This window comes from Mastigoproctus giganteus, chromosome 12, assembly GCF_048544385.1.
Source record: "Mastigoproctus giganteus isolate SK-2022 chromosome 12, ASM4854438v1, whole genome shotgun sequence".
Lineage (NCBI taxonomy): Eukaryota > Metazoa > Arthropoda > Arachnida > Uropygi > Thelyphonidae > Mastigoproctus > Mastigoproctus giganteus.
The window spans coordinates 158,966,425-158,982,133 of NC_143586.1; the positions used below are offsets into that span (position 1 = coordinate 158,966,425).

The window sequence follows — 15,709 nt, forward strand, 5'->3', positions numbered from 1 at the left end:
GTAATGGACGAAAACTGAACATATAAGGAACAAATCCAGCAACTGCATTCAAGAGTATTACTAGTTTTCTGGGGTATGAAACTTGATCTCTGTAGAGCGCACAACAAGGAAACAGTCAGAAAATTTCTCCTCTACTACTTTAGTTATGGTGTTGAAGTTTGGTCGGCTGCTTTTATGTCCGGTCTGAAGATGCTCTGGGGTCTAGAATTCTGGGTCCTAAAGTGGGTCAACAATTGGGCTCACCTACCCCATACAACATCAAAGTCACAGCTCTGCATAAATCTAAGATACACTCCAGCCCAGCACAGCACCTGGCATATGCAAGGAAGCTCACAATGGCACTTAATCCATGCTCTGCAGTTCTCGACTTCATCAACATCTGGGAAATCGTAGGCTGGAAAATACCTGTAGAGCTCTCAGAAACCGTCCAGTGCTTTGTTCTAACTTGAAGCTCTCACCCTTCAAGTGACACTTTCCGAACAGCATCATCGGCACGCTGAACTCCGCAAACAATGAGTGGGGAGTTCAGCGTGAAACAATGGTCCAGAGATTCTGCCTACAGAGAAGAAGAGCACAAATCTATAGTCAAGTGCCGTCAGCATTCCTGCAATTGTCAGTGGAACTAGTCATAACTCTCAGTGAAAGTTTCCAGACCATCTCAATGTGTTGCAGCACGTATATAATAATGATAAAATCTATATAATGCAATATAAGCTCTGTATACTCTATTAGCACTTTCTATGTATTTTATGTATTTGATATGTACCCACATATTTTTGTGTGTACAGTAATACCCTGACTTACGTGAACTCGGAGTTACGCGATTCTTGATTTTTTCTTGCTGTGATATGCATTGGACGTGTTTCGTGCGAACTCTAGGTGCACAATTATGATTCTACGATCGATGAAAGTTAAGATTGTTTTGCTATACGTTTTCTAAACCCTTAAAAAAACTATGTCGTTCAAACAAAGTAAATCTGATTCTACTGCACCCAGTAAGAAAAGGCAAAAGATATCTTTGGAATGTAAAATTAACATTATCAAGGATTTTGATAGCAGAATGAAAATTTGTGAATTAGCAAAGAAGTTTGAGCTACTGGAATCCACAGTAAGAACAATCATAAAAGATAAAGAAAGAATTCTCGAAGCGGTGAAAAATGCTGAATCCTTGAACTCAAGCATAATTTGTAAACGTTATGGTATTATTGCTGAGATGGAAACAATGCTGAAATTATGGTGTGATAATCAAGTAAAAATGAAGAATTGTCCAGTCGATCAGAACACTGTGTGCTATCAAGCTAAGCTGATTTTTGAGAGGCTGAAAGAAGAAGCTGGGGAGGCAGGCAAAGATGAAAACTTTGTAGCTAGTAACGGTTCGTTCAACCGATTTAAAAATCGCTGTAACTGGCACAGTATCGTGGAGAGGCAGCAAGTGCCGATAAAGAAGCTGCGTCTTCTTTTCCTGAGACACTCAAGACTATGATAGAAGAAGGTGAATATAGCAGTGAAATCGTATTTAATGTGAATGAGACTGGCCTGTTCTGGAAGAAGATGCCTAAAAGAACTTTTATAGCGCATGAAGAAAAAAACTTTCCAGGCTTTAAGGTTTCCAAAGACCAATTGACAGTGATAGTTGGTGGGAATGCAGCTGGTGACTGCAAGTTAAAAACTCTCTTAATTTATCGCTCCGAAAACCCAAGAGTTTTAAAAAATATATCTAAAATTAGCTTACCAGTGATTTGGAAGTCAAACCATAAAGCTTGGGTGACAGCTTCCGTTTTTGAGGATGGTTTGGTCACCACTTCATACCCGAAGTCGAACGTTATTGCAAGTCTAAACAGATTCCATTTAAAGTGATGCTTCTTATTGACAATGCACCCGGTCACCCTCCTGCCACCCTAATTAATTTCGACCCACATGTGAAGGTTGTGTTTTTGCCTCCAAACACAACAGTATCTAGATAATTTGGGCAGATGGGCTAAGAAGTGTCAACTGAAGTTTAACCTTGAAAAATGCAAAGTACTGCATACGGGTAGAAGTAACCCCAGAGAAACGTACCAACTGTGTGGTATTACAAATGAAAAAGACCTGGGAGTAATTGTGCAATCAGATATGAAGTTTTCTGAGCAATGCAGACAGGCTGCCAGGGCAGGTCATGGGGTTTTGTCAATGACATATAAGAATTTTGCTAGCAGGGAGAAGGAGGTGATTGTCCCTCTGTGTAAGGCAATGGTCAAGCCACACCTTGAGTACTGCGTACAGGTCTGGAGGCCTCATTTTAGAAGGATGTAGATTTACTTGAGGGTGTACAGAGAAGGGCAACAAGATTGGTGAGGGGAATGAAGGGATCCTCTTACCAAGAGAGGCTTAAGTTCTGCAAATTACAGTGGCCGGAGACTAGGCACCTGCGTGGTGATCTGATTGAGGTATATAAGGCCTTGAATGGGTTGAGCACGCTGAATTCTGATGGGATCCTTCCACTTGTTCGTCAATAAGTGGATGGGATCCTTCCACTTGTTGACGAACCTAAGGGGGCATAAATTCAAATTAAGAAAGGACAGATGTAGAATAGATGTGCGGAAATTTGCCTTTAGCTAGCAGGTGGTTAATTGCTGGAACAAACTTCCATCTTTCGTTGTGGAAGTTGATAGGTTGAATAAATTTAAGGAGGAACTGGACAGGCATTTGGAGGGAATGGTGTGATTTTTGTTTTTTTTTTTTTTTGGCTGATGCTGCATAAGCTCATACACTTGCTTTCTTGCATCACATGCCACTACTACTACTTCAGACCCAGTTCCACCAGAAAAGCACATGACAATTGCAAGCTTGACAGAAGGTCTCAGCTCAATTGAAAAGGGCTTAAAAATTTTAGAAAACATGGACTCCAACGAAGCACGCGTTATAGCTACAAAGGAAGGAATAAAAAAATTATTACCTTGCTATGAAGAAATTCTGCGTGAAAAAAAGAAGGCGCTGTGTCGTCAGACGAATTTGTTAGATTTTATGAAGCCATCGACATCGAAATAACTTTTTTACTTAACTCATTTATTTTTTAATACATATTTTGTATTAATATGTATACAGAACTGCAATTTTATTAAATATTTTTCTTCTAAACTAGTGTTTTTGTTAGTCCTTATCCCAATTAAACAAAATTTATATGTATTTATATGCAAAGTTGTACCCCGACTTACGCGAATTCGACTTAAGTGATTTTCGTCAGACCCAGCTATCGCGTAACTTCGGGGTATTACTGTATTGAATGTAACGTGTCCAGTTAATTGCCAGATTCCTCTGGTTGTATGTAGTGAGAATTGTGTCCTACATTTCTATGAATAAAGAATTTTATTATTATTATAAAGGGATGACTGAGTGGGGACAGTTGTTATCAATGGCACTGCTTTTCTTGGACTAATGTTATTATTCGAGTCCCTGGTTAAAGAATGGCCCACATACTTTAACCAGGAACAATAATAACAATGGGCCTGCACTGAATACAAGGGTTTGCTGCAGGCCCACTGTTCTTTTAAGTTTAATGATATTGAGATATTGGCAAGAGTTAATGACAGTCATTAGGGTATACTACTGCAATAAAATATGGAAAAGTTAGGCAGATGGGCTGAGAAGTGACAATTGAAGTTCAACATTGACAAACGTAAGGTACTGTGTATACCAGTAATCCCAGATAATGCACTAACTGTGTGGTACAGCACTCAGGGTAATGGAGAAAGAAAAAGATCTGGGGGTAATAATCATGCAGTCTTATAGGTTCTCTAAGCAGTGCAGGCAGGCACCTAGGACACCTCATTCTGTTTTTAATTTTAATGATATACAGGAATTTTGCCAGCAGGGATTAGGAGGTGTTATCCAAGTCTATAGGCCACCACATCTTGAGTACTGCATACAGGTACGGATGTCTCATTTAAAAACCTGTATATGGACAATTTCCTTCCTGAAATGAGACTTAAAGACCTGTGTATAGGTCTGGAAGTCTCATTACAGAAGGATGTCAATCTGTTCGAATGGGTGCAGAGAAGAGCAATGGGATTACTGAGAGGAAGAAAGGGTGCTATTATCAGGAAAGGTCTCAGTTCCACAAACTGTAGTGCTCAGAGACTAAGCACCTGTGAGATCTGATCAAGGTCTTTAAGGCATTGATTGAATTGAGAGTAAAGCTCAATGCTGATGAAATTTGCTCAGAAGGCATAAATTCAAACTGAGGAAGGGTGGCTGCAGGATGTGCAGAATTACCTTCAGCTAGCAGGTAATCGATTATTCGAATAAACTTTCCTCAGGCATTGTAGAAATGGATAGTTTGAATAAATTCATGGAAGAACTAAAAACTATTAGAGGGGATGAACAACTGATATGGAAAGCATTTATTATTATTATTATTATTATTATTATTTTTTTTTTTGGCTGATGTTGTACGAGCTTGCTTTCTTATATTATTTGTCAATACTAATACTAATATTAATAGTTTTTACTGCAAGCAGTTAAAGTTAGTGATAGGCTAATATTCTGTAGATGGGATAAGGGAAAGTGAACAGTCCAGACCCTCTGGATAAAATGTGTTTATTTTTTGCACCGAACAGCTAATGCCGTGAAGCATCTATATATAATAACTGTAAATTACATATACAGCTAGGTAGCGATTAGTGCGACTAATGAATCCCATGAAGTAGTTGCATTATTCGAATTCACACTATTCAAAGTTATAATTAAGTGTAAAATATGGTAATTGGTTCCAGCTCAACAGAAATAGGTAATGAAAAATTTTAAACATAAGTTTTTACATGTTTATTAACAAAATATAACAGTAAAGGATAAAAAGAATATGCTTATAATTTAAATTTATTATTAACAAAGTCACAGAGTACTGTAATTATAGAAAGCAAAATAAAAACAAAAAAAATTCTAAATATCATTCCTAAAGGTAAGCTTACACTGACGAAAACATCTTTACTGTCTTGCGAAATATTTTATCAGCGCAGACTGAACTGTTTTCTCTTTTTTTTTAAATCTTCATACATATGCTAGTAGAAGCAGAGTGCTTTATCCACATCTCAGTGAATTTGCATGCTTCGATCAGCATCCATAATTTTTTGCTTCACGACTTCTACAACTTGAAAGATATTTTCGAATTCCTTGAGAACTCCTTCACTTGAACATTATCTCGTTCTTCAGCATCATTGTTAATTGGATGGGATACTGCTTTTCCCGAACGTTATCATTTTCTTGTTCATCAAATCCCAGTTCTCTTCCAATATTTGTTATTTCTTCTATAACAGTTTTTTCTTCAAAACCACTACTATTTGCACAATGAGGCAAAATGCACTTCCACACTTCACATATGCTGTTTGCAGTTATTTGTTGCCAAGCATGCTGAATATTTTCTCTTGCATGTCTGTTATAATTTTTCCAGAACTCTGTTAAGGAAATTGCATTGTCTCCTGTAGTTTTAGCAATCGCCTGTTCAAATGTTTTTCTTATGTAGTAGGCCTTAAATGTTGCGTGGTCCTTTGATCCATGGGCTGCAACAAAGATGTGTTTGGCGGCAAAAAAATTATTTTTACATAATGAACCGAGTGTAGTTTAATGACCTGGAGCATTATCTAAAAATTTGTAGTACTTTAAATGAGATGTTGCTTTCCTTGCAATATTTTTCAACAGCTGGGCAAAAATAGCTTGAAAACCAGTCAGTTAATACAGCTTAGGTCACCCATGCTTTCTTATTTGATTGCCAAATAACTGGAAGTGATTTATGGTTGTAGCCTTTTAGAATGTGAGGATTTGGAGACTGATAAACAAGCACAGGTTTCAATTTAAAATCGCTTTGAGCATTGCCTCCCAATAAGTGTTATGTGATCTTTAGACACTTTAAATTCAGGTTGAGTTTTTTTTTATTTCTTAGAAATGCAAGTTCTGGAAGGCATCCTTTTCCAGAATAAACAGTTTCATTCATGTTAAATATTTGTTGATCAGTGTATACACCATCTTCAATTATTTTTTTTAAAATATCAGGATATTTAGATGCTGCATCCTCATCTGCACTGGCCACCTCACCGGTAATTTTAACATTATGCAGCTGAACTCGATTTTTAAATTGATCAAACTAACCAACACTCGCACTAAACGTTTCTTCTACTTCATTATCTTTTTTTTCTTTCACTGTCTTGAACAAACTTTTTTCTCTAAATGGCTGTCTGCTAAGGGGAATGTGTTTTTGATTACAATCCTCAATCCATATAGTTAAAAGACGCTCCATTTGTATCATACTAATACTTCTATTCCTTGTAGATGTTTGCAAACCACAAAAAGCTGATGCAACTTTACATTTTTCTTTTATTTCCACTGCATGTTTTATAATATTTCGTACCGTCGATTCAGGCATTCCGACATCGTGTCCCGTTTTAGAGTTGCTATGATCACGTTCATGTTGTTCAAACACATAAATTTTTTGTTCTAATCTAATAACAAGCCTCTTCTTTTTTGCACTCGTAGTATTTTTATCTGAAGGAACTTTCCTTTTGTTCATTTTGTTAAGGGCACTTCTTAATTAAAACAAATCACGAAAACTAACGTATATTACGACAGGCAGTAGCACATGCACACGTAAAGATTAACAAGTGTAGCGGCGTCTAATGCAAGGCTAGCTGCACTAGCCTCGCATTAACTGAATTTTGGTTCGCAGTAAACGCTACTTGGTATCTTTATACAATTCACACTAAATCGAATATTGCATTATTCAAACTCACATTAATAGCGACCTAGCTGTATTGTATTATTGATTTTCTTTCTTTGCTTGATTAAAAAAAAACCTTGAGTTACTCAATTGGGGGAGGCAGACCACATACTAGCCAGTAATAATTCCATCTGTCACAAAGGGATGCAATGCAATGCCTCCCGACAAAGAATGAGCCCTAAAGCATTCCTTGAATGGTATAACCCAGCTATAACAAATGAAGAGGGAGGTATATATAACAGTGGCATGGATTGTCTGAGTGTGAGCCTATTATCTTCAGAGGATATACACCTGTTATCTTCATGAATGTCCATCCATATTGTAATTGGTACAATAAGAACAGACTCATACTGAAGATAAGGTCATACCCATTTTCCAACTTGCCTATAAGCTTGAATACTTTCATACAAAATAAATTAATAAACAAAATATTTTCTTTTTCTATTATTTTCTAAATTACTATATTCCTCTTGTGATCAAAATTTTTCTTAGTTTCCCACTTTCTACTTTGATTTTCTTATTTATGGTCTGTATGTGATACATTGAATAGTTGCACATACAACAAGTTGTCATATCTATCGTCTTTCACCAAACTGTCGTATACACTGAACCACTGTACGAAAAATTGTCTTATGCCAAACTGACATGATCCCATTACAGTATGAAGGTATCACAATGTCATTCACATATATAAACCAATACATTTTAGGCATAGATGGACTTTTAAAATAATTCACTACACTGAATTTTATTTCAGAACTATTTCACTCAAAGGAGATTTATAAAGTATTGTTAAAAACAGAAGTCAGCTGGGAGCTGAAAATATATTCATTATAAAATTTTTGTTAAAATGGTATCTGCTGTAACAGATTTTACTGGAATTAGTTAATATGTTCCTGTTACAGTTTGAATTATTGGAACATAGTCCACAATTATTCCTCTGGAAGCCCAAAAAATTGCTACCATCACTTTTTTTAGCTGACTGAACTATTTTTTTCTGTTGGGAGTTTGGATTGCTGCTTTCACTCCAGCTGATAATTCAGACACAGCATGGGTTTGTTAAGGGAAAGTTTTGTCTAACAAATTTCATTGGATAGATACTATGATGTGGTTACAAAGGAACTGGATGCAAAAAATAATTTTTATATCATATACTTGGATTTCAGGAAAATTTTGACACTGTTGCGCATGGAAGACTACTGTACAAATTGGAGAAGAATGGTATTAAGGGTAAGTTGAGTGGGAGAAGACAGAGGGTGGTAATCAATGGGTGCTGCTCTTCGCGGACTAATGTTATTAGTGGAGTTCCACAGGGTTTGGTGTTGGGCCCACTGTTGTTTTGTAAATTTATCAATGATATTGATGAAGGTATATCAGGCTTGGTGTCGAAGTTTGCAGATGATACAAAAGGTTGGCAAGGTTGTTAATGACAGTAATGGCAGTATGCTACTGCAACAGGATCTAGAAAATTTGGGCAGATGGGCTGAGAAGTGACAACTGAAGTTTAACATTGACAAATGCAAAGTACCACATATGGGTAGAAGTAACCCCAGAGGAATGTCCCAGGGGCTCACATCTGGTGAGCATGGGCTTTTCACACCCTGGGTCCTGAGCTGGATATCATCATTCTTCCATTTCTTGGTGATTCCTCTCTCTCTCTCTCTCTCTCTCCTCTCTCTCTCTCTCTCTCTCTCTCTCTCTCTCTCTCTCTCTCTCTCTCTCAGGGAAGCTTGGGGAAATTTTTTTTTGGCTGATGCAGCATTAGCCTCAGGCTTCCTTGCACTATATGGCTAATAATAATAATAACTGTGTGGTACTACACTTAGGGTGGGAGAATGAAAAAGACCTGGGAGTAATTGTGCAGTCAGATATGAAGTTTTCTGAGCAATGCAGACTGGCTGCAAGAACAGGTCATGGGGTTTTGTCAATGATATACAGGAACTTTGCTAGCAGGGAAAAGGAGGTGAATATCCCTTTGTATAAGGCAATGGTTAGGCCACACCTTGAGTACAGCATACAGGTCTGGAAGCCTCATTTTAGGAAGGATGTAGATTTGCTTGAGCATGTACAGAGAATGGCAACAAGATTGGTGAGGGGAATGAAAGGATCTTCTTACCAAGAGAGGCGTAAGTTCTGCAAATTGCAGTGGCTGGAGACTAGGCACCTGTGAGGTGATCAGATTGAGGTGTATAAGGCTTTGAATGGGTTGATGGGATCCTTCCACTTGTTCAGATTACAAACCTAAGGGGGCATAAATTCAAATTGAGGAAAGACAATTGTAGAACAGATGTGCGGAAATTTGCCTTTAGGCAGTGAGTGGTGAATTGCTGGAACAAACTTCCATCTGTTGTTGTGGAAGTTGATAGCTTAAATAAATTCAAGGAGGAACTGGACAAACATTTAGAGGGAATGGTTGTGTGAATTTTTTTTTTTTTTTTTTGGCTGATGCTACATAAGCTCATATGCTTGCTTTCTTGCATCACATGCCTCTATTACTATTACATCTTTGCATCTGCTATGATTTCTTGCCATTAACCATCATTAGCTGCTCACTGTGAGAGTCTCTTTGATCTCACTTCCAGTCTGAATTCTTCTTTTCAATTTTTAACTATAGCATATAATGGAATATGGCATGTGTGGGGGTGCAACAAGGTCCATACAATTTTTAATATTTATTAATGATGCAAATGTTAAAAGTGTGATGTCTAAGTTTGCTGATGACATAAAGGTGAGAAAAGTTGTTAATGGCATTAATCAAAGTATGTTACGTCAAGATCTATATAAATTAGGCAGGTGGGCTGCTGAATGACACTGAAGTTTAACTTTGATAGTATTAACTTTTGCAAGGTATTAGGTATTACAAAATATTCTGGCAGCATTAATTCTAGAATAACATACCATTTGGGTTGCACTAAACTCAGGGTACCAGATAGGGTAGATCATGGCATTCTATCAAAGGTATATATACAGGAAATTTGCTTGCAGGCACAAAGAGGTGATTCCCTTATTTTACAAAGTAATGGTTAAGCCATATAAAATACAGGCTTGGAAACTCACTTTAGGAAGGATGCAGCAAAGAATAACAAGATTAGTTAGCTGGGGGCATAAAAGGATATTTGTATATGATTTTGTAAATTACAGTCTGGATACTATGCATCTGTGTAGTAATTTAAGTTCTTATGGATTTAAAAGGTTATGTAAACTAAATACTGATGACATCTAAACTTTCTTCTCAGACGATATGCACAAATAAGCATTCAAACACAGTAATCGATTATCAAAATAAGATTTTGGCAATCAATTTTTTAATGTGCCCAAACTTTCCACTTAGTGCTCTAGAGAGTTTGGACACAGTATTCAGAGACTGTAATTTACAAAATCATTTACAAATATCCTTTTATGCCCCCAGCTAACTAATCTTGTTATTCTTTGCTGCATCCTTTTCAACAGATCTGCATCCTTCCTAAAGTGAGTTTCCAAGCCTACATTCTATATGGCTTAACTTTACTTTACTTAACTTTATAAAATAAGGGATTCACCTCTTTGTGCCTGCAGGTAAATTCCTGTAGTAGTAGTAGTACCATGTGATTCAAGAAAACAAGTGTATGAGCCTATGCAGCATCAGCCAAAAAAAAAAAAAAAAAAACAAATCACACCATTCCCTCTAAATGTCTGTCCAGTTCCTCCTTAAATTTATTTAACCCATCAACTTCCACGACAGATGGAAGTTTGTTCCAGCAATTAACCACCCGCTGGCTAAAGGCAAACTTCTGCACATCTACTCTATTCTACATCTGCCTTTTCTTAATTTGAATTTATGCCCCCGTAGGTTTGTAATCTGAACAAGTGGAATAATCCCATCAGAATTCAGTGTGCTCAACCCATTCAAGGCCTTCTACACCTCAATCAGATCACCTCGCAGGTGCCTAGTCTCCAGCCACTGCAATTTGCAGAACTTAAGCCTCTCTTGGAAAGAGGATCCCTTCATTCCCCTCACTAATCCTGCTGCCCTTCTCTGTACACGCTCAAGCAAATCTACATCCTTCCTAAAATGAGGCCTCCAGACCTGTACGCAGTACTCAAGGCGTGGCCTGACCATTGCCTTATACAGAGGGACAATCACCTCCTTTTCCCTGCTAGCAAAATTCCTAAATATCATTGACAAAATCCCATGACCTGCCCTGGCAGCCTGTCTATATTACTCAGAAAACTTCATATCTGATTGCACAATTACTCCTAGGTCTTTTTCATTTTCTACCATCTTAAGTGTAGTACCACACAGTTTGTACGTTTCTCTGGGGTTACTTCTACCCATATGCAGTACTTTGCATTTGTCAAGGTTAAACTTCAGTTGCCACTTCTTAGCCCATCTGCACAAATTATCTAGATCCTCCTGCAGTAGCACACTGCCATTACTGTCATTCTGCAAACTTTGACACTAAGCCTGATATACCTTCATCAATATACAAAACAACAGAGGACCCAACACCGAACTCTGTGGGACTCCACTAATAACATTAGTCCAATAAGAGCAGCACCCATCAATTACCACCCTCTATCTTCTCCCACTCAACCATCCTTTTATCCATTGTAGCAATGGATAATACTACTTGGAGCAGAATGGTACTTAATACCATTCTGCTCCAATTTGTACAATAGTCTTCCATGCACAACAGTGTCAAAAGCTTTTCCGAAATCCAAATACATGATATCAAAATTATTTTTTGCATCCAGTTCCTTTGTAACCACATCATAATATCCTATCAAATTTGTCAGACAAGACTTTGCCTTAACAAACCCATGCTGTGTCTGAATTATTGCTGCAGTCTTGTCTAGATGATCCTGCAATGCATCTTTAACCAGTGACTCCATTATTTTACCAGGAACAGAAGTTAAACTGTAATTACAGACCAGTAATTACTGGTCTGTAATTACCTGTGTCACCCTTCGATCCCCCTTTGTGAATTGGGGATATATTTGCACATCTCCAGTCCATGGGGACCTCCCCTGAGTCCGAGGATGCTCTCATAATTATGGCTAAGGGTTTGGTTAGTTGCTTTGCCACCTCCTTTAATATAACTGGATAGATCCCATCTACCCCAGGTGCCATTAACTTCAACAATTTCTTCTCCATTTTGCTCTCAGTTATTACAAAATCATTAAGCACCCTGCTACAATTTGATAACCTTCTGCCATTTTCAAACCTTAATAACTCCTCATGTGTGAATGTAGATGCAAAATACTCATTCAGTTTGTTTGCTATCTGAGCAGGATCATCAACAGTCGAACCATCAATATCAAGTGGACCAATCAGATTCATCCCCTTCCGTTTAGAGTTTATATAAGTAAAGAAATCCTTGCTGTTTTTCTTAGCATCTTTTGCCAAAGATTTCTCGTAATCTGCCTTCGCATGCCTAACCTCCTTTGTGACCTGATTACAGACTAGCTTATATAAGCTAGTCTGCAATATATATCTTATATATATATATTACAGTCTATATATATATATCTTTGATAGAATTCCATGATCTACCCAATATGCTACCCTGAGATTAGCGCAACACAAATGGTATGTTATTCTAGAATTGCTGCTACCAGAATATTTTGTAATACCTTGCAAAAGTTAATAATATTAAACTCTAGAACGTTTGGACACATTAAAAAGTTTCTTTTAAAAGAAAATATGTTCTTTTGGCTAATGTGCTTTGCTTCCTCTCATCATTTTGTCAATAATAATACTAATATCATCATGGATTTTTTTGGCACTAAACCCTCTTCTGAAGGTGTTAGGTTCAATAAATTATCTACCTAAGATACTTACCATAGTTATATTTCAATGATTCATGATTTACCATGTTCCTACATATCTCAACTTGAATCATACTAATTTTGATCCCACGATGTTTTTAGGTTCTTGTTGTAACAGAAAGAAGGAAGACACCTGAATCAAATTATGGATTTGTTGAAATTGGAGCATTGTTCATCAAGTTTTTCACCAAAGAAGGAAATGGGCCAAATGTCATTCATGAAAGGATGGTGGATGTGTATTGCAACAGTGCACCTTCAGAGTACCAGATGAAGGTGCACTGTTGCAATACACAGCCACCATCCTTTCATGAATGACCTTTGGCCCCACCGAAAAAATTTCAGACACATCCTTCAGCTGGAAAGATTATGGCCACCAATTTTTGGGATGCTGAGGGAATTTTATTCATTCACTACTTGGAACCCAAGCAGACAGTCAGTGGGGAGTCATATGCTCCTTGCTGTATAACCTAAGGGATGTCATAAAGGAAAAATGCTGTGGAAAACTTTCTAGAGGTGTGCTGCTTATTCACATCGATGCACCAGTGAACAGGTCACATGCTGTTGTTGCTGCTGTTTTGAGAAACTGTGACTTTACAGAACTTACCCATCCACCTTACAGGTCAGGATCTGGCGCCCCAGTGACTATTTACTGTCTCGACACCTCAAGAAATACGTATGTGGATGTTGCTTTGCTGTTGATAATGAACTGTCTGCTGTTTCTGTGTTCTTTGATGGACAGGACAAAGAATTTTATTTGGTATTTCCTCATTGCCAACAAAATGGAACAGGTGTATTGAAGTTCAAGGAAGTTACATTGAAAAATAAAAACAAGATTTTGCTTCTTATAAATATGATCTTTATTGTAAAGGTTCATAGGTACACGCAGGTATGCTAACTTTACCAGGGTTTAGTTAATTGGTAGATAATTTATTGAATACCCCTCGTATCTTATGGTGGCACAAAGTTCAGATTTGTATGATTATCCCAGGAAGGGAGGGACCACTAAGTTGAACAGGCTCTTAAGAAAAATGTAATAAAGTTATTAATCTATATATTTGCATTTTTTTTAATATAAAAGGCCATATCAGTGAACAAAACGCAAGTATTCAAATGGATTAAAGTCACAATAATATGGTCTGTCCCCCCCCCCCCCCCAAATCATAAAAAAAAAAAAAAAGTTTAGTACAAGTGAAGTAATGTATGGCATTTGTCTCATGTTTTGGACACGATACCAAAAGAGTTCAGAGCAGGGAGGGGGGTTTACAACAGTACTAGATTATCAATAACTTGCAGCATTACTATTAAATCATATAACTGATGAATGAACTGTTATTTAAATGTTACTCTTAAATGGAAATGCTTTCTTTTAATGGAATTTTATTGACTAATCATTTCACATATTATTCATGAATAATTATTAATAAAATAATGAGAAATTATCATGGTATGCACTAATAGTAAGAAATTGATATAAAATTCGCTCAGATATGTTACTTACCCCAGGTATACTACCACCGGGAACAGGTTTCATCATTGCATACATCCCTTCACCACCAGAACTTGTTGAATCTAAAATAAAATGAAAAGAAAAGAGGGAAATAAAAAAAACCACGCTTAGCAGTTTTATATAGTTTTCAAATAATATCTCTTGAAGGTGGTTTATGATTAATGGAATAAGTTATTCCATCAATCACAAACCACCTTCAAGAGATATTATGTGAAAATTATCTGAAATTAAAGGTCTTAATTAAATGAAAGCATGCACATTTCAATACAGAGAGGAAGACTAATTGTCAGGAAAAGAGTTCTGTTGTAGATTTTCTAAGTCAAATGGAAACTGTAGAATTATTTTCAAATACTTAGTAGATAAAGACCAGATTAGTTTAAGAATCAAAGATCAGATTAGGAAACTCATCTGATCTTTGACTCATTATTTCATTCCATCTCTCATAGAGCAGTACTCCTTATTGTAAACTGTGATGCTGGGGTTGTAATTTATTATGCTGGGACAAATCAAAAAAGTTATTTAAATTCTACCTAAAGCATATGCATTTTAAAAACATATTTATTTCTACAAAATATAACAATTTGATAGGATCATTTTATATGTATAAGTTACTAAATTTTCAAACCCTAAATATCTAGATGTAAAATCATTTATTGCGGGTCCAGTAAAATAAAGACAATACCACAGTACAGCCAAGCTACAGGGGTTTATATAATCTGAGTGATAATGAAATAAAGATATAAATAATAAAAAATAATGATAATGAAATAAAGAATTGGTGAATGTGGGTTTAATGAACAAATGAAATAAAATAAAAAAGTGACAAGCTCAATAAAACTGGAGATAAGAAGTCTGAAAAATTAAAAGTTTGATATGAGTGAATCTAAAATAATTTTTTCTGTAAATTTTGTCATTAATTCAGGCATCAGTGTCAAGCTTGAAGGATGAGGCTAGCTTCGAATTGTTGAAAAATGAAGAATCAAATCTGTTTATCCTGGTGAGTTTACACTGAAGAGATGGATTGGCTCTGATAATCTTGGTGGAATTCACCATTGAAGAAAGTTCCAGATGTTAAGGAGGTCGTTTTGGCCAGTGATCAGGGTTACAAAATACTGACTGCTTTGTACTGCCAGCAAGTAAGAGGTACTATTTCAATCTGTTGGAGAAGATGATGTAGATACGACACAAAAGGATATGTTCAAGCTTGGCATTTAACCATCTGATGAGAAAATATTCAGCCAATGTGCTAAGCTGAAGGCTCACTAATCTGGTCTATCAAGATGAAAGACCAGATTAGTGAGATAAAAGACGTGAAATAGGATATAGACAGCAAAATATTTCCATCACTCTCTATATGGAAATATAGAGAGTGAGAATGAAATATTTCCCTCTCATTCAAATTATGAATGAAAGTAAGGCTGCACTTTATAAATCAAAATGCTGTTAGGATGGCAGACTGAAGCTTTGTGCAATGGAATGAAAAAAAAAGTTTAGTATCCAGATGTACTAATAAGAATTTAATTGCATTTCCAGGGAGAATTAATTTAGAATGGATTCTAACTTGTAGGAAAGAGGAGATTGTCGAAAGAGCAAATGATAAATACTTGGTATTCAAGAGGCTGACACACAGGCCAAAAAAGTTATTAAAA

General features: G+C 36.6%; 1 protein-coding gene across 6 annotated transcripts in view; it reads right to left on the reverse strand.

Annotated features, from left to right (window-relative positions):
* The window catches only part of LOC150077541 (single-stranded DNA-binding protein 3-like), a 729,210-nt gene that overhangs the window by 78,311 nt on the left and 635,190 nt on the right, over positions 1-15,709 (reverse strand). For all 6 annotated transcript variants that reach the window (XM_090386678.1, XM_090386675.1, XM_090386677.1 and 3 more), the window contains one exon: positions 14,052-14,122. In XM_090386678.1, the coding sequence (XP_090242804.1) occupies positions 14,052-14,122 (71 nt within the window). The remainder of the gene's footprint in view (positions 1-14,051; positions 14,123-15,709) is intronic.